General features: G+C 50.2%; 3 protein-coding genes across 12 annotated transcripts in view; all 3 read left to right on the forward strand.

Moving 5' to 3' along the window:
- The window catches only part of FANCD2 (FA complementation group D2), a 38172-nt gene extending 29622 nt beyond the window's left edge, over positions 1-8550 (forward strand). Inside the window, exons 33-43 of the mRNA XM_062008665.1 lie at positions 206-333; positions 1103-1202; positions 1802-1924; positions 2503-2596; positions 3154-3225; positions 3980-4018; positions 4602-4676; positions 5752-5826; positions 7144-7290; positions 8322-8393; positions 8473-8550. Coding sequence (XP_061864649.1) covers positions 206-333; positions 1103-1202; positions 1802-1924; positions 2503-2596; positions 3154-3225; positions 3980-4018; positions 4602-4676; positions 5752-5826; positions 7144-7290; positions 8322-8393; positions 8473-8550 — 1003 coding nt within the window. The remainder of the gene's footprint in view (positions 1-205; positions 334-1102; positions 1203-1801; positions 1925-2502; positions 2597-3153; positions 3226-3979; positions 4019-4601; positions 4677-5751; positions 5827-7143; positions 7291-8321; positions 8394-8472) is intronic.
- A 37-nt stretch (positions 8551-8587) lies between these two features.
- Positions 8588-9116, forward strand: BRK1 (BRICK1 subunit of SCAR/WAVE actin nucleating complex). The gene is made up of 3 exons (XM_062008636.1): positions 8588-8747; positions 8826-8908; positions 8993-9116. The coding sequence occupies exons 1-3, from the start codon at positions 8630-8632 to the stop codon at positions 9017-9019; spliced, it is 228 nt and encodes a 75-aa protein (XP_061864620.1). The 5' UTR covers positions 8588-8629; the 3' UTR covers positions 9020-9116.
- Positions 9117-9210: 94 nt separating this feature from the next.
- Positions 9211-16531, forward strand: part of TMEM40 (transmembrane protein 40) — a 29249-nt gene continuing 21928 nt past the window's right edge. For 9 of the 10 annotated variants that reach the window (XM_062008623.1, XM_062008625.1, XM_062008622.1 and 6 more), the window contains exon 1: positions 9211-16215. The gene's annotated coding sequence lies outside the window, so the exon portion shown is untranslated. The remainder of the gene's footprint in view (positions 16216-16531) is intronic. The other variant, XM_062008626.1, reaches the window with a different exon arrangement.

Below are 16531 nucleotides of genomic sequence, written 5' to 3' on the forward strand. Positions count from 1 at the left end.
AATATATATATATGTTGCTAGACTTCAAGTGACTGAGGCTTGTGAGAATATTCTGTGACTGAGTTTTTATCAGTGCACTGTCAGAGACAAAACAGTGGGCTGGGAGACCTTGGATATGAAGTGGTCTAGTACTTTTATTTCTGTGTTTCTGGGAGATTACCTTATCTACACTGTTTTTACCTTTTTCCTTTCCTGTCACCCCCAGTGAGAGTTTTCAGTACCTACTGAATTTCCAGCAGAGTATTCCCAGCTTCCACTGTGCATTCATCTTCACTCAGCTCCTGATTGCCATTGCTGAGAAACCCCTGGCTGGCTGGAAGAAAGAGAAAATGGGTAATGTGGAAAGAACCTCTAAATTCAGATTAGTTTTCATGCTGTTCTTTGCCTGTAAATCTTGTGTTCTATCTCTGGAGTGCATCTTTGGAGGGAGAGATTTCCCTTTGGTATCCTAGTGATCTCTCTGGGTGAACAGTCCTAGCTGTTCATAAAAGAAACAGCAGTACATAGATTGGAACCTTTCTGGTACTTGTTTTGCTGTGCCTCAGTCACACACAGGAAGGCACACTCCAGTTCTCTTAACTAGTTTTTTTTAACAGATTGGAGCCTCAAGTCTGCTGCTTAATTTTGGTACCAGTTTGATCACTGATTTAGTGATGTGACCATAGATTTAAGCTGATGTAGCTTCCTAGAATAAGTACAGATGTCTGTGACAGCTCGTTTGCAAAAAGTATGGAAATGAACTAGAACTCCATCTCTAGAAATGGATGTCCTAAGTGTTGCATATTGCCTAATGAAAAACAAGTTGACACACTGTAGGAGCTACCAAGCAAATAAGGCTTAACATAAGTTTGTCAGGGAGAAATAGCCAAAGATGGATCTTGGCTCTGATGTGAACAGGTATTCCTGGTTGTGCATATATTTTGCTGTCATGATATGTGTCCTTGTGGCCTTACTGCTTTTTAAGGGAAATGCAAGTTCAGGCACACTGAAGGGTGGTCATAGTGTGGTCTTTCAAAAAGCCATTTAGACACGTTGCTTTTATATGGAAGAAGGAAATTGTCTTGGATTCTTCCTTCAGTAAGTTATCCCTTATCTTTTACAGCTTCAGTAGCAAAGCAGTTCCTCTGCCAGTCATGGGTGAAGCCCAGTGGAGACCGAGAGAAGGGCAGCCAGTTCAACAGTGCACTGCATACTGTGCTCTGGTAAGGCTCAAGCATTCAGAGACACTCTTTTTCTAATCATTGCTATTTCTGCAGGGGAATGACCCCTCTCAGTCATAACCCTCATACTTAACATCGTTTGGCCTCAGCACCATTTCTACAACATTGAGAGACACTGTCAAGAAGAATTCTGTTAGCCATTGGCCACAGAAGCACGTTTGGCCCTTGTGTTTGCTGTATTGTAGCTTGTCAGTGTACATCAACACACCTGTACGTGTATGTGTGCATATACACACAGGAGAGTGAACTGGGGCAGGCTGCTTGGGCCCATGTTGGGCACAACCCTCTGAGCCTTGGCTGTTCAGTCCTCCCCATTGTCTGCTCATACAGCCCATACTTAACAGCTGCTCCATCAGGATCTTACAGGAAACTGTTTGAAAATCTTACAAGTCAAAGTAGACAATATCCACTACTCTTCTTGATCTTCAAGACAGTATTTCATCCAAGGTTACCGGGCTGGACAGGCATGGCTCTGGCCACCATGTCCAGAAAATTTTAGGCCACATGTTACAAGCACAGCAGTATTCAAGAATTTGCTGTGTTATTCTGCATATTTACTGACAAGCTGGTTTTGGATTTAGTGTCTATCTGGAGCACACAGATAACATCTTGAAAGCTATAGAAGAAATCTCCAGTGTCGGTGTTACTGAACTGATCAACTCTGCCAAAGATGGATGTTCTTCTACTTATCCTACACTAAGCAGGTAATTATATCAGTAGAGATTTTGTATTTCAGGAGATGCACAATGGCAATTTCTGCTTTTTAATAGTTAATTTTCTTATTTTGTGGTTGGTTATGATTTCATGTTAGCACTGCCACAAACTATTCTGGGCACTTGTAAACATTCCTTTGGCAGTATGCAGCAGGTTAACACCTGATTAGCTTTATGTCAGGGTGCAATGGCACTGTGCACTAGCACAATGATGAGTTTACTACTTGTGAGACATTTTAATTGGAGAATGAACAGCTGTCTGTGGTCAGGTATGTTGCCTCTTTCTGTGCTTCTGTGGTGGTATAAAGCACTCTAAAGTCAGCCTCAGGGGCCTGGGGTGGCTGTAGGCAGGCCTGGGCTGGGATGCAGTTAGCTAAAGCTCCATCTGTCTGGGCAGTGGGGCTGGGCTAGACATGCTTGTGAGGCCTAGGGTCAATCTCCTGGAATTTCCTATTGAGAAGGATGCCCATCTGGGTAACCTTCAAGTTCTCCACATTGTTCTGGTGACAAGAAGTCTAGCTAGAAGCTCAGAGATACGGCTTTTAGTTTTGCTCTCATTTTCTCCACAGGCAGACATTCCCAATTTTCTTCAGAGTAATGATGGCTCAGCTAGAGAGTTCAGTGAAGAGCATCCCAGCTGGGAAACCATCAGACTCAAGTGAGGTAGGAAAAGAAATGTACTGGACATCTTGAGAGGGAGAATGCATAAGTTAAACTCTACAGTACAATAAAGGTGTATAAATTGGAAAGGAATCTACTTCTGAACTTTGCCTAGGAAATGCAAACAGCTTCACTCATCAGCCAAAATGCTACACAGGGTAACACAGGAGCAGCTTCCTTTTTTTCCTGATTTAGACTGTGTCAAAAATCCATTCAATCCAGGAGAAGCTATAACCAGAGAACAGGTACTAATCAGCAGAATACTAAGCTGTGCAGTTGATCTGCACAACTGTGTGAGGACACAAAAGGGTTTTGCAACCAGCAGTTGTTCTGAGAGCAATGAACTGTGTTAACCCTTAGCATTTTAAACCATGTGGGCACTGATCAGGCTGGAATCACCACCAATTGGTTTTACTGTGATACATCTGGCCCTGGTGAAGCTTTATTCTTCCGCCTTCAACAACAACAATGCTCTGGGTACTGCAAATGCTCAGGGAGCATCCAGCAAGGTGAGAAGGAAATACACCAGCTTGGGCTGTTATCCCCTTGTCTCCTGTTAGGTACAACTGGAGAAGCTGCTGCGGTGGAACATCGCTGTGCGGAACTTCCACATCCTCATTAACTTGGTCAAGGTGAGGTTCTGCCTGGGTTTCTGGCTTTACCTTCAGATTCCCAGCAAAGCCTAGTGTACCCAAGTTTGTGAGAACAAGAGAAAATCTTGAATTGTGGCTGACCAGTGGAACAATCTGGAGGTGGTAAAGAAAGCCAGTGTGCAAGGGTTTCCATTTAGCTGTCACTTCAGTACTACTTAGTTCTTAGAGCCTGCGCATCATATTAATATAGTTCTCACACAAATAACAAGTCTGCACAAAGACAGGATGATGTGAGGAAGGGCAGAAAAAGGACTGAACAAACACCATGATTTCCCAAAGAATCGATGGTTTGTGTCTGACAGAGTCCACTGCCAGCTGTGGAAGAGACAGGAGAAACCCTTCAGGTAGATGTGGAATAACATCTGACAGAAGGAAACATTCTCCTGATGTATTCAGCTGGATACAGTCTAATGTAATAATTACAGATTCCTGTCTGTAACCTGCATTCAGAGCTTATGTGATAGCCCTCAGCTTCACTTCCTCTTATGGCAACATACAATCTTCCTTTGAATCCTGCTGACAATTTGTGTCATCCTGTGGTGATGAACTCCAGAGGTCAGCCCCACTGGATGAAATGTTCCCTATTCAACTTGAGAATGGATGTTGCCTTAGAACAGGTTTCACACTTGGATGAAGGGTATGTAACACAGGACTGTTTTTAAATGGCTGCTGTGCTTATGTTGTTCCTTCAGACTTGTGGACTGATGTAGCTTTTTTCCTCTTGCCTTTGTAGGTATTTGACAGCAGACCTGTGCTTGGCATCTGCCTGAAGGTAAGCAAGAATTCCAAGGTACTGAAGAGAGCAGTTTAAATACTAGCTCTTTTGAGTCATGGCCTCCAGTAGAGTGGTTACAGAATTCTCTGGAAGAAGCAAACACCGTTTCTTATACCTTTAACTGTCTTCCACTAACCCTCATCGTATGGCTTGACCAAACTTACTGCCATTGGTGTTACAGACTTCAGACCCTTTCCCCTCTCTCCCTGTGGTACACCAAATGAGAGACATCTCAGCAGACATGTCTCCCTTGCAGCCCACAAAAATCATGCATTCCTCTGCAACTCACCCTTTTCTGGCTAGGACTCATATATGTATGGTGATTCTAACATTTTGTGTTTAGTTCAGCTTTATTCCCACTTTGCTAGTGAACAAAACCCGGGATGTGTGCAATGACAAATCCTTGTCCTCTCTTTACTGATCCTATATACTCCAGTACAGCTTGCATGTGAATATAGTCTTTTACTACATGAGAACAGTCTCTGGGTAGCTTAAAAGAATGTATCATTATCTTATCTGACTTTGTGATGGTTCTTTGAATTTAAGTTTGCCTTCTGCTGTGTTTATCATCCATGTGCAGTACGGCCGTCTCTTCGTAGAAGCGTTTCTGAAGCTTGCCATGCCTCTCCTGGACCACAGCTTTAAAAAGCACAGGGTAAGCCTTTGAGAGACAGAGCTGTCAGGAAGCAGTTGGGAGGCTTGGCTAATGTTTGCTAGAAAGAGATTCCTGTCTCAGGTCTCATGTTGGCCTGACACTTGTGACATTCATGACAAACATGTCTAATGTCTCCATCTGTGCTCTGCCCTGTTTTCTTGTGCAGACTCAGTGCTCTCTCAGCCAACAGGTCACTGTTTCCCAGCTTGCCATCACTGTTGTGGTTGGATGGCTTCACTTGTACCAAAGGAAGCTCTTACAACCTCCTCCTTCAAAAGCTATGACCACAACAGTGTTGCTCACAGAGTAGGAAGCTCACATGAGCAGTCAGGTTGGTGAGGGGTTGCGGTCCAGAGGGATGGTGACACTGTTGTCTTTGCAATAAGGACAATATGCCTGAGTGCAGATGGACAGGCCAATCTTGGTGCACTATATGATGAGCCAGTACAGTTCATTTATTTCCGTGCTTTGTTGCAAGGCAATCCAGCTTTACTAGTGAGACTCATTCTTTGGCTCAGTCTTCACAACCTGTCTCTCTAATAGATAACTCCTTTCTATAGCAAATATAAGACCTATTCTTGTGGATCTTTGAGGGAATGAGGTTATGAAACATGTATCTAGTCATTGCCACAGGGCAAAAGAAGGTGCAGTGTGATTTGCTCAATAGGATTGATATCCAGAGTTCATGCTGGATGCATGTCAAACACCACAGTCTAGCAGTGTTGTTTTATACCTTTCCTCCATTTCAGAAGGCTGTACTTAAGGCAAGGTGTGACAAAGTTGTCTTGATTTTAATTGTCCCACTTTCACTGATATGTGTTCATTCCAAACTGATTCAAAATCAGTTCTCATTCAAGGTGCTTGGCCTGATGACATGTGGTTATACTTTTATTAGCAGTTATTTGACCTAGATGCACCGAGCAAGTCTCCTGTGGCTTCATCCTGTTTGATATTTCCTGCAACGTATCTATCCCATAACCCTCTGAAAGGATTGCTAGGACTGTTTCATTATTCTTGTTTCCCTTATGGAAAAATCCTTTTGAGAATGATTTGCTGGTCTACTTGTTTATTGCAGGATGATGTGCAGAGTTTGCTGAAAACCTTGCAACTGAGTACCAGGCAACTTCATCACATGTGTGGCCATTCCAAGGTAAGACAAGTTCTAATTGCAACACAAACTCCTGTCCTAAGAATGATTAATTTCCTTTCCACTACCTTTCCAGGGCACAGACAAGTTCCACTTGCAGGCTTCCAGCAGTGTCTAAACTCTGGGAGGAGTTATAAGCTACCAAGCTAAAACCAAACAAGCCTAAACTCTCAGAGGAGGAGAAATAGCTTTGGTTAAAGGCTCAAAAGTTTAACTACTTGATCTGGAAGTGGCTGACTTGGTTAGCATACTTTTAGGACAGATGTTCTTGACAACTTCAGTTTTTGGCATCTCTAAGAGGATGTTTCTGAGGACACAAGCTAAGCCTTAGAGACCTTGCATAAAGTGTAAATGCCAGATTGATCAACAGTCTTGCAAGTCAGAAGTATTGGCAACGGGAGTCAGACAAGGAGAAAACCTGACTCAAAATCCTCTTGAGGTGTCTTTTTGGCATGATTATGTCGATACTACGGAAGAGGGCAAAGGGAGGGGAAGAAGGTGGTAGCACACAACCAGTCTGCTGGTCTCTGTAGGAGACTTGGGGCAGGAAGGAGGCAGGACCCTGCTTACAGGGTGGAGAGACAGTGCTTGTCACAGGAGAGAATCCCATGGAAAAAGGCAGTGAGAACTTCATGTGTGCTGCTTTGTTCCTGTTAGACTCCTAAGAGGTTCAAGAACACAAGTCTGAGAAGGGAGCTTTGCCAAAGTAGTTGAAGGGAGAAAGCCAGCAACTGGCATGGCTCACCAGAGATTTCCTACTGATTTAGTCCAGAGCTGGCATCAGCTTGTCCTTGTCTCTGTGCCTGTGCCGAACCCCATGGCCCCCCTCAGCGTGTACCTGTGCGTGGCTGTCTTACCACGGCTCTGGCATCTCTTGCAGCCTGGTGACCTCTCTGTGACAAATCCATTTTTGCAATGAGAAGGCAGCAGTTGAATGTAGGTAAATAAATGTATGCCAGGAACTCTCCAAGACCTGTTTGAGCAGGAGCTGACGCCAATATTTGTTAAACCAGCTGTGGTTTTGCTGTCATACACAGCCAGGAGCTGTTCAGTGGTGCACCATGCAGTGTTACCTAAGGCTTACTGTTCTTCCTCAGTATTACTGTCTTGCAAAGGATCATTTTTCCATCTTAGACATAAGGCTCATCTGAGTTTTTTTTTCTAACAAGAGATATTTTGACCAAGAAGTGACATAAGCTGGGCAAGCCCTGTGGGGATGGTGTCCCATTCCTCCCCACCTGAGGAACCAGTGGCTGTTTCAACAGCCACAACACTTAGCCAAGAGTCAGCCGTAGTCATGTTGTACTGTTCCATATTTAGATTCACCAAGACATCGGACTGACCAACCATGTGCCTTTGCTGAAGAAGTCACTGGAGCAGTTTGTATACCGAGTGAAGGCCATGCTGGCATTCAACCACTGCCAGGAGGCGTTCTGGGTGGGCATCCTCAAAAACCGGGATCTGCAGGTGAGAAGCACCGTCCCGCCTGGGGCAGTTAAAACCTGGCAAATGACAGTGCTCATCTTGCTCACACAGCTGCAACTTTGCCCTTGTGTGGAGGTAAAGCTAAAAGGCCCCTTTCAATGTGACCCTATTACAGTCAAGTGTAGTGCAGCAGAAAGCAGTGGCACTTCCAGATGAAGGACTTGCCTTTCCAGGGGCTGCCATGCAGTGAGGTTCTTGTGCTGAAGGGGCACGTTTCATTGTTGGTAAGGAGTGGGTCTGGGGATCCTTCCTCTGCTTGGTGGCAAGGACCACCACAGAGAGGGGAAGAGTAAAGGTCACTTATCTGGAGTCTTGTCCAGTTCTGGGCTCCCCAGCTCAAGAGGGACAGGGAACTGCTGGAGGGAGGCCAGCGCAGGGCCACCAAGATGATCAGGGGACTGAAGCATCCTAAGGAAAGGCTGCGGGAACTGGGGCTGTTTAGTCTAGAGAAGAGGAGACTGAGGGGAGATCTCATTAATATTTACATATATCTAAGGGGTGGGTGTCAGGAGGCTGGGGCAGCCCTTTTTTCTATTCTATCTAGTGACAGGACAAGGGGTCATGGGAAGAACCTGGAACATAAAAAGTTCTTTTTATACATAAGGAAAAACTGTTTTACTGTTGAGGTGAGGGAGCCCTGGCCCAGGCTGCCCAGGGAGGGGGTGGAGGCTCCTGCTCTGGAGGTCTTCAAAGCCTGCCTGGATGTGTTTCTGTGTGACCTGATCTAGGTGGAACCAGCTTTAGCAGGGGGTTGGGCTGGATGATCTCTAAAGGTCCCTTCCAACCCCCACCATTCCGTGATTGTATGAATGCCTCTCCACACACTCCTGTGTATGGTTTCAAGAGAAGCCAAGTTGTCACGTTCTTCAATTTTCCCTCTAGAAGCAGGACAGCTGATACAAAACCTGCTTTTACTCCAAAACTGTTTATTTAGGATGGTAACAAAAAGCTGCCGTCTCACGTTCCATCCTGGCTCCCCACACACTCACACGGGTCTCTGGCGTTCCACGCAGGGAGAAGAGATTTTGTCTCAAGTCTCAGAAGAGCGAGGCTCGGATGAGGACTCTGCAGACAGCCCTGCTGAGGTACCTCCTCACCAGCCGCTGGGCTGAGGCGGGGGGCGGCCGGGGGCGGCCGCGGCGCTGACGGCGCTGTCCCCCGCAGGAGCGCAGCGGCAGCGGCACGGACGGCAGCGACGAGGACGGCGAGGCCGCGCCGGGCCCCGCGCCGCCGCACCCCTGAGGCGGCAGAGGCGGCGGGAGCGCGCAGGCGCGGGGCGGCGGCGGGGGCGCGCAGGCGCGGGGCAGCGGCGGGGGCGGCCATGTCGGTGCAGGAGGACCCGGTGCAGCGGGAGATTCACCAGGACTGGGCCAACCGCGAGTACATCGAGGTGATCACCAGCTCCATCAAGAAAATCGCGGACTTCCTCAACTCCTTCGGTGAGGGCGGCGGCGGGCGGGGGGCGGCGGGGCGGCGGGGCCGGGCGCCCGCGGTCTCTCACTGCCGCCTCCCCGCAGACATGTCGTGCCGGTCCCGGCTGGCCACCCTGAACGAGAAGCTGACGGCGCTGGAGCGCAGGATCGAGTACATCGAGGCCCGGGTGAGCTGCGGGTTGAGGGCGGGGGGGCGGGCTGGGGCCAGGCCCGGCGCCGGCCGCGGCTGAGGCGTTTCCTCTTCCCGGCAGGTCACCAAAGGCGAGACGCTGACGTAGGGCCCGGGACCCCGCACCGGAGCACCGCCGCCCCCCGCCCCGCTCGGGGCCCGCCGCCGCCTCTGCTTCTGTTGCCAATAAACCGCTGTGCTCCCGCCCTGCCTGCTCTCTGCCTGCCTGCCTGGGGCCGGGCCGCGGCATGCCCGCCTCCCTGCCACCGTCTTGGATGTCCAGAGCCTGCCCTTACGACTGCCTGGCCCACGGGGTTCAGGCCCGCGATCCTCCCTGCGTGTGGGGGGCTGTGATGGGAGGGGAGGTGCTCCGGGGTCGGCAGGCCTGGCTGCTGTCAGCTTCAGGAGGCACCTGACCAGCCTTTGAGGTGCTTTGTGCACTTTGCTGGGGTCACAGGAGAAAATCCCGATGGTTTGGAGGGCGTCCCAGCCTGCACAGGGGCTGTGTGGGCACAGCAGGCTCACCTGGCGAGATGCACAAGTCACCCCAGAGTGCTCTTTGCTGGCACGCAGGAAGACGTGCGTATCTTCCCCTCTAGGGAGGCGAGTGGCAAGGCAAGGAAATCTCTTCCCCCCTCTATTGATTTCAGTTCTTCAGCAGGCATCTAGAGCTGCAGACTTGCTGCTCGTATTTAGTATTTGTTGGGGAGTCCATGGAGTTCATGTCAGTAAAGGCCTTCTTGCTTCCCAGCAGCCTTTAAATGTCATGGTATGTTGTTCTCCATCTGGAAGCACTTGATGGCAGTGTGATGTCTGCTGGGTTTACTGAGCACCTGGATAGCTTAATGTTCTTTGTAGTTTTGAGGCTGGCAGGTCTGACATCAATTGGCTGTTCCTTGACATAGGCCCTCCTGCAAGCTCACAGTCTGTCCTCCACAGGAAGCTCTGTGTTTGCCCTTGTTTAAGTGCTCCTACAGCTTTTCCCTCAGCTCACCTAGCCAGCTATGCTTTACTGTCAGGTTTGGCTACACATCTGGGATGCTTGGCCACTCTGGTGTGTCATCCAGCATAAATGAGTGCTTTGTAGCAACCCTGCAGAACTTGAGTGGCACAGGTACAGATCAGTGCACTTTGGCTCGGGGTGATGACAGATGATGGGAGATGGTGCTGTCCTAAAAGATTGGTAGGTGGAGGGAAAGAATCACTCATTCCTCAGTGACTGTTGCTCTGTGTCCCAGGTACATCAGAAGTTTTCCTGTGGCCCATGCATTTTGTGTTCTGGGTGTACTGGAGTGGAGTCCTGAGATCTCTGGCCTTGGAGATGGCTCAGTACTTGTGTGGACAAGGCTATGAACAACTTGATGTGGCTTTGCAGTTGGCCCTGCTTTGTGTGTGTGAATGGGATGGGGTGAGCCAGACAGCACCAGAGGCCCCTGCCTCAGTTATCCTGAGCTTCTTTACCCAGACACTGAATGGGAGACAGAGGGTACCAGGCTGCCCTGGCACAGGGGCTGTACCAGGCTGCCCTGCTTTTTGTGTGCTTCTCTTCCCAGCTGGTAGTGTGAGGTGTCTCTCCGCTCCCTGCCTGGTCTCCTGACAGGCTGTTGCAATGGTTCTCTCTTTTCCTCTGACCCCAGGAATTCTCACAGGAGTGAGTGTTGCCACACAGATAGCATGGCCAAAGCAGTTTTAGTGAGGGCTTTTGGAGGGTACCACTCGTGCCAGGGCGTGTGCTCTCTGGGGTCAGCCTGTGCTTCATCCCCAGCAGGGGTGCTGAGCAGCTCACTCTGCTCTTTCCGTTTCAGGGATTCTCAGTAGTTCCCTGGGGCTCTGCAAGGCCAGGCTTTCTGGTTTGGGTGCTGTTCATTCCAGGCCATCTCTGGGAGATGGAGAAGCCTTCTGGGCCTCGGGCTGATCCTGCTTCAGCAGCTGCTGTGGTGTGCAGCCTTGTAGCAGATGGAGCTACAATGGCTGTACTTGATTGTTTCAAAGTCTGGGGAATTCTGTTTGCCTTTTTTTTCTTGTACCATTGTCTTTTCAGAACATGATGCCCCAGGAACCCTCATTAAACTTTTCTGGAGTGGATTTGTGTATTCTAAATCAGAAGATTCATTGATGTGCCATGTTACAAGTGCTGTTCTCCCCACGGCAAATGTAACGTGCCAGGAGATGACAGTGTGCTCAAACCGTGCCTTCCTCTTGTCCCAAGAGAGGTGACAGCTCTGGTCACTGGTGGCTGAGACCTTCTCCCAGAGCCTGAGCTGCAGAGCAAGCTGTTATGAAGCCTCTCAGGAAGGTGCCAGGATGGAGCAGTTTCACTGGAGCCCCAGGCACAGCTGTAGTGTGAGGAAGGTTTGCTCTCAGGCGGTGAGCAGTGGGCTGTAGTGCTGGCTGCAGCCAAGCCTCGTGCAGTGCTTGGGGCAATCCTGCAGCCCTCACCTGAGTTACCAGTTCCAAGGCTGGGGAATGAGGGGTAGTGCTGAATTTTGATCTCGGGCGGAAGAGGCGATTCTGTGCTGGCATCACCCTTCTCGTGTCAGCAGAAGGGGGAGGCAGAGCTTCAGTTGAAGCTTTGCATGCCACACGAAGGTTGCGGTGTCTGATCCAAAGCATGTGTTTTAAGATGAATGGATTTGACCAGACTTCTCAAGTAATGCTGGTTTCTCATAAGTAACTTTTGGGCTCTCTGGGTACCTGCTGCTAGATGGAGACAGAGGGCAGGGTGGGAGCAAGGCTGCTGGCAGAGGGCACCTGCAGCCTGTTCTGGTGGCCAGGGCCAAGGCTAGAGGATGACAGCCTTTCTGCACAAATGCCTCTGCACATACTGAAGGGCCTTCAGGGAGCTGAGCTGTGCTGATGGGCTGGTGGCCTTTTCCCTCACTTCTGAACCTCTCAGAGGATGTTGAATTGTTGGCTTGGGGGGTGGGGGAAATGGAATCCTTTTTTGAGAAGCTGTGGGAACTTGGTGCATGTGGCCTTTGCCAAAGTGGGAGCTGCATTTGCAAGAGCAGCCACAGCCGCCCTCCGAGGGACACAGATTACGGAGGGTCCTGTCCGTCTGCCTGTGACGTGTCTAAGCCACGTGTGCTGCCCTGTGACAAAGCTGCTGGTGGCTCAAAAGCTGCTCCACACAGTTCTAGACCTGCTGCAGCAACGTCTGATGCTCATTTACTTCAAGGTCAGTGCACATGCACCTTGCTGTACCCTTACACCACCGGAGTAGAGCTCTAGCACCCTGATCCACTCTCTGCCGCACATCATTGAGTTTGAAGAAAATGTGATTTTGGTTAGCAGTAAGAGTTTAGGGAAACAATAAGAACTAACAGGCAGAGAGGTGGTTCTTGATGGAGTTCAGGAGAGATGCTAAAAGATCTGTATAGAACAAGAACTCCTGTTTTTAGAGTAAGCCCCAGTTAACAAGCTTTAGCATTAGTGCATTAGTTTGAAATATTAATATGGTGAATTAGTTATCAGGGCAAGTTAAGCCACACACGAGCACAGAATGAGCAAGACCCTCCAAAAGGTCTCTGAGAGGTACAGCATGATCCACTCTCCCCCATGGTTCCATGGCTAACCCCCCCGAGTTCTGTCAGCCAAGGCACACGCTGCCTTCTGGTCTCCCAGCAGCAGCAGCCGGTGTTAGCTCAGGGGCGGGCTGGGGGGTTAGAGGAGGGGATGGTACTTGGTATTTGTTGCTTTTCTCATCTTTCTCAAAAACATTCAGAGTTTAAAACCAGAAAGGTGTCTAAACTAGCTGTAGCCTGCAACATGCAGCTGGCAGTGGAGCATAATCTTCCCTCCCTCTCTCCCTTGCACTTCACAGTCTCCCAACAATTGCTTCAGCAGACTTTATTGAAAGAAAAAAGTAGCAACTAAGGAAATGCTCAGACAGGACTCATTTAACCACCCCCTTGGGTAAAAGTCAGGGCAAGAGGTGTCATGGGAGCGTTTTAATCAGAAATGTGCTGACTGAAGGAGCAGTTGCTACTCTGAACCTGTGTGGTCACTGGCACTTCACCTGCCTGGCCAGTCTGCACCACACTGCAACAGTGTCAGGCATGAGAGCTGCTCAGCATGTGCCTCCAGTCCCTAACCCCCTCCTGGAGGCAATTTCCCTGGCATACCAAGAATAAATCAGCATTCTCCGAAGTCACTCGGAGGACAGGTCCCACGTAAGGGCAAAATAAACATGTGACACATGGGAAAGCATTCTGATGAATTAGGTCATATTCCCCCAGCAGAGGTAGCTGTGGAGCATTAGCTGTTTGTGTTAAACATTGCATGGAATTAAACCCGGCAGGGGAACTGAGACTGGGCGCTGGAACAGGCACTGATGGAAAAGGAGTGAAGCAGAACACAAACAGGAACAGCTGGGAAAGAAACAAATCAATGCATATCTACTGCAGGAAGTGTAAATTACTTTATCTCCAGAATCATCAGGACATGAAGAGAGCCGAGAGAGGGGGGGCAGCCTGCTGTGCACACCCCTCAGGCACCAGCTTCATTTGCCAAAGGAGTTTACCTGACCACACTTGTATAACGAACACACACCGTGCTATTGGAATGGCTCTGGGAGGCTCCTGGGACATCAGCTATTGCCCCTCAGACATGTTTTCAGGTGACCAAGCATTGTGCTTAGACAGAGGCAACACTTGCTGAGAAAAGGAACTTTTGCACCACATGTAACACAACTACTGAAGTGAAGCCCAACTCAGAACTGTGTTTCAGTCCAGCAGCTGAAAAGTTGGGTTGCCTCTGAGCAGGCCCAAGAGGAGTGCAGGAGGCCATGTGAGCTGGAGTGCTCCCTTAGGTGAGAGTGCTAGGGGACTAAGGAAGGCTTAATTCATTAGTCAATTACCTACCCAGGGCCAGTTACAGTGGGAAACTATGGTGAAAATGTCTGCTTCAGTGGAGCTGGTGTATATTAGGTGCTGAGCTGGGCTTCCTTTTTGGGCCTCATGCACAGGAGAGGTCTGCTTGCCCTTTCCTACTTCTGTTGCCTTCTGCTGAAGGCTGACTGTGTCAGAAACTGCCACCTGCTGTGAAGGAGAAGCTCCCCTAAACAGAAAACAGCCCTGGGTTGCCTCAGTTTCATGTTGTGCTGAACAAGTTGTATGCATCAGAGGTGGAGGAGAAGGGCTCTGAGGACAGCACGGATGAGCTTGCTGCAGGTAGAGGACAGGCAAAGCCAAGCAGAGGATGCTTTGCTTTAGGCTGTTCTAAGAAAAGCAGAAGATGAGCATTAAACCTGTAATCAAAATACACAGGTACTCTGAGTGTCTGAGAGTGTGTCGCAGCCTGTGGAGAGCCAGGGAGCCAGAGCAGAGGCAGGCAGTGAGGATGTGCAAGGTCACTAGTGTGCAGGACAGGGCCTGACTCAGGACTTTCCACCCTGATCTCTGATGTTTGCAATTATCAGAGCTCAAGAGGCTGTTACTAAGTCACAGGTAGCAAAATGGATTGCAGTGAAAGGGCAAAAGAACTCCTTTGTTTACCAGCATTCCCTCTGGCTAACCAGAGGCTGGATCCAGACTCAGCTGCTCCCTGATGCTTTCTAAGAGCAAATGACAGTGCACTGTGAATGACATTTGACTGTTTAACAAGTGGGGGGTTTGCACTGAGCATATGCATTGCTGGAAAAGCACACCTAATCTGATAAAACTCTGACTTCCAGCTGTAATAGCCAGAGAACTTTTGTATCCAGCAAAGGTTCAGGTGGAAATGTATCACAGGGTGGGTGACGAGGCCTGAGAGACCTCTTGTCATTGTGAAAGCAAATGGGAAGCTGGGAAGGTTGGCTTAGGAAACGGTCAGTTAAGGCAAATAGAATACTTGGGTATTGGGGTTCCTGCCCAATGCTAAGTGGATAAGCTGGGTGGGGGGTTAATTGAGTATAATTGGGGGCTGAGGGCAGGCCCAAACAGGGAGGGCTACCCTGGAGTAAAAGGCCAGCCCTGCTTCTCCCACCCCAGCTGGCTCCTGGCAACCAGTACAGGCTGCTCTACCTCCTTCACCCCTCAAGCACCTGCAAACACAGCAGGTGATGTTTTCAAGCTTGTTACCTGGTCAGGGTGGTATAAAGTCCTTTTCCCCAGAAGGGTAGCTGTGCTTACCTGTGCAGGAGCTCTTCGGTGACTCCATGGGCAAACAGCAGAGGAAACTTTTGAACGTTTCAGTCTATTGTGCCTTGCTGAGCACATCATAACCCAGAGGTGACTGGCTTTGTGTTTTCAGTACCCTGTCTCTGGTTGCTGGAGGTAGGTGTGATGGAGTTTCCCTGTCAGCAGCTCAGCTGCATCATCGCAGGGCACCACAGCCCTGGAGCACAGGGACATGGCTGCTTTGGGGGGATGATGGGGGGGGCCAGGAAGGCTGGACCTGCCCCTGCACGGGGTACAGAACCCACCCATGTCCTTGCTCCCCGCACAGGCATTGCCCCTGTGCCTCCCTGCCCGAGCCTGGGGCTGCTCTGAGCACAAAAGCAGTGTGCCTGGGCATCCAAAGCACTGGTGTGGCATCCCTGCTCAGCTTTACGTGAGCCCAGGCTCCCTCTCCTGTCCCAGACAGGTCAAAAAGGGGAGCTTGGGCCTCCAACAGCTGCCTGCAAGGGTCTGGGGTCCTGGCTGGTCAGGGCTGCTGAGGCCTATTGGTTCCTGAGACTGGAGGCTGACTCCTCTCCCTCACACCGTGGGCTGAGCCCATGGCTGCCTTTCCCAGAGCCTGGGGACACAGAAAGCCCCACAGGTCCTCCCGCCATGCCTGGAGTGTGGCTGAGGCTGCTGTGGGGCCGGGGCCGCTCTCATCATGAGTCAGGGCAGGACACGTGAGGCCCCAGCGCCAGCCCTGACGCCTTGCCACCCGCCTGCCTGTGTGTGCTGGGGCAGGTGCCACCCACACCCTGCCCCGGCATCCCCAGCCACCACACAGCCCCGCAGGTAAGTGCCGGCACAGCGCTGGAAGCTTCTTGTGCTGGACACTGAGGGTGTTTTGGGGTTGTGTCCTTCTGGGTTGCTGATCCCTCCCCGAGGCATCACGCCGCCGTGTGAGGGGTTGTGCAGGGGAGCCACGGCACTTCCTTGTAACCTCTGCGTCTGCATGACTGGACTTCCTCATCTTTTAATCTTTTCCTCTGAAACCCGTGTGGGCAGCGCTCTGCTCTGTGCGTGGAGGAAGACTTGCCTTCAGTTCACTCGGAATACAAACGTGAGCTCTTCTGGCTTCTGATGAGCTTCTGGCTTCTTCCCTTCAAAGCTTTCCATCGGCCGCAGAGAGGAGCACACGGGGCTAAGGAGAAACACAAAGCAGGTAATTTCAGCGATGTACATAAATGTGTTTGGGAACGCTGCCATTGGGAGTGCAGCTGGAAAACAGGCAGCAAACTGCCCCAGGTTTGCAGGTGTGGGGCTGGCAGCAGCACAGCCACCGTGTCCAGGCTTGCTGTGAGAGCCGGGAGGGGAACCAAGTGCCGGAGCTGTGGCTGCGCCCGCTCCTTGCTGTGAGGATGGTCGCACTGAGCCTGGGGAGCTGCCCTCCCTGCAGTGACACGCACTCCACGGGTCTCTCTGTCTGCCTGTGGTCCAGGGCACTGTAAAGAGTGAAGTCTTTTGAGCTTTGCTACTTT

Source organism: Colius striatus, chromosome 15, assembly GCF_028858725.1.
Source record: "Colius striatus isolate bColStr4 chromosome 15, bColStr4.1.hap1, whole genome shotgun sequence".
Taxonomy (NCBI): Eukaryota; Metazoa; Chordata; class Aves; order Coliiformes; family Coliidae; genus Colius; species Colius striatus.

Coding starts and splice junctions, on each gene's coding strand:
- BRK1 (XM_062008636.1), top strand. CDS start 8,630: ATGTCGGTGCAGGAGGACCCGGTGCAGCGGGAGATTCACCAGGACTGG. Junction 8,748..8,825: donor GGACTTCCTCAACTCCTTCG/GTGAGGGCGGCG, acceptor GCCTCCCCGCAG/ACATGTCGTGCCGGTCCCGG. Junction 8,909..8,992: donor TCGAGTACATCGAGGCCCGG/GTGAGCTGCGGG, acceptor TCTTCCCGGCAG/GTCACCAAAGGCGAGACGCT.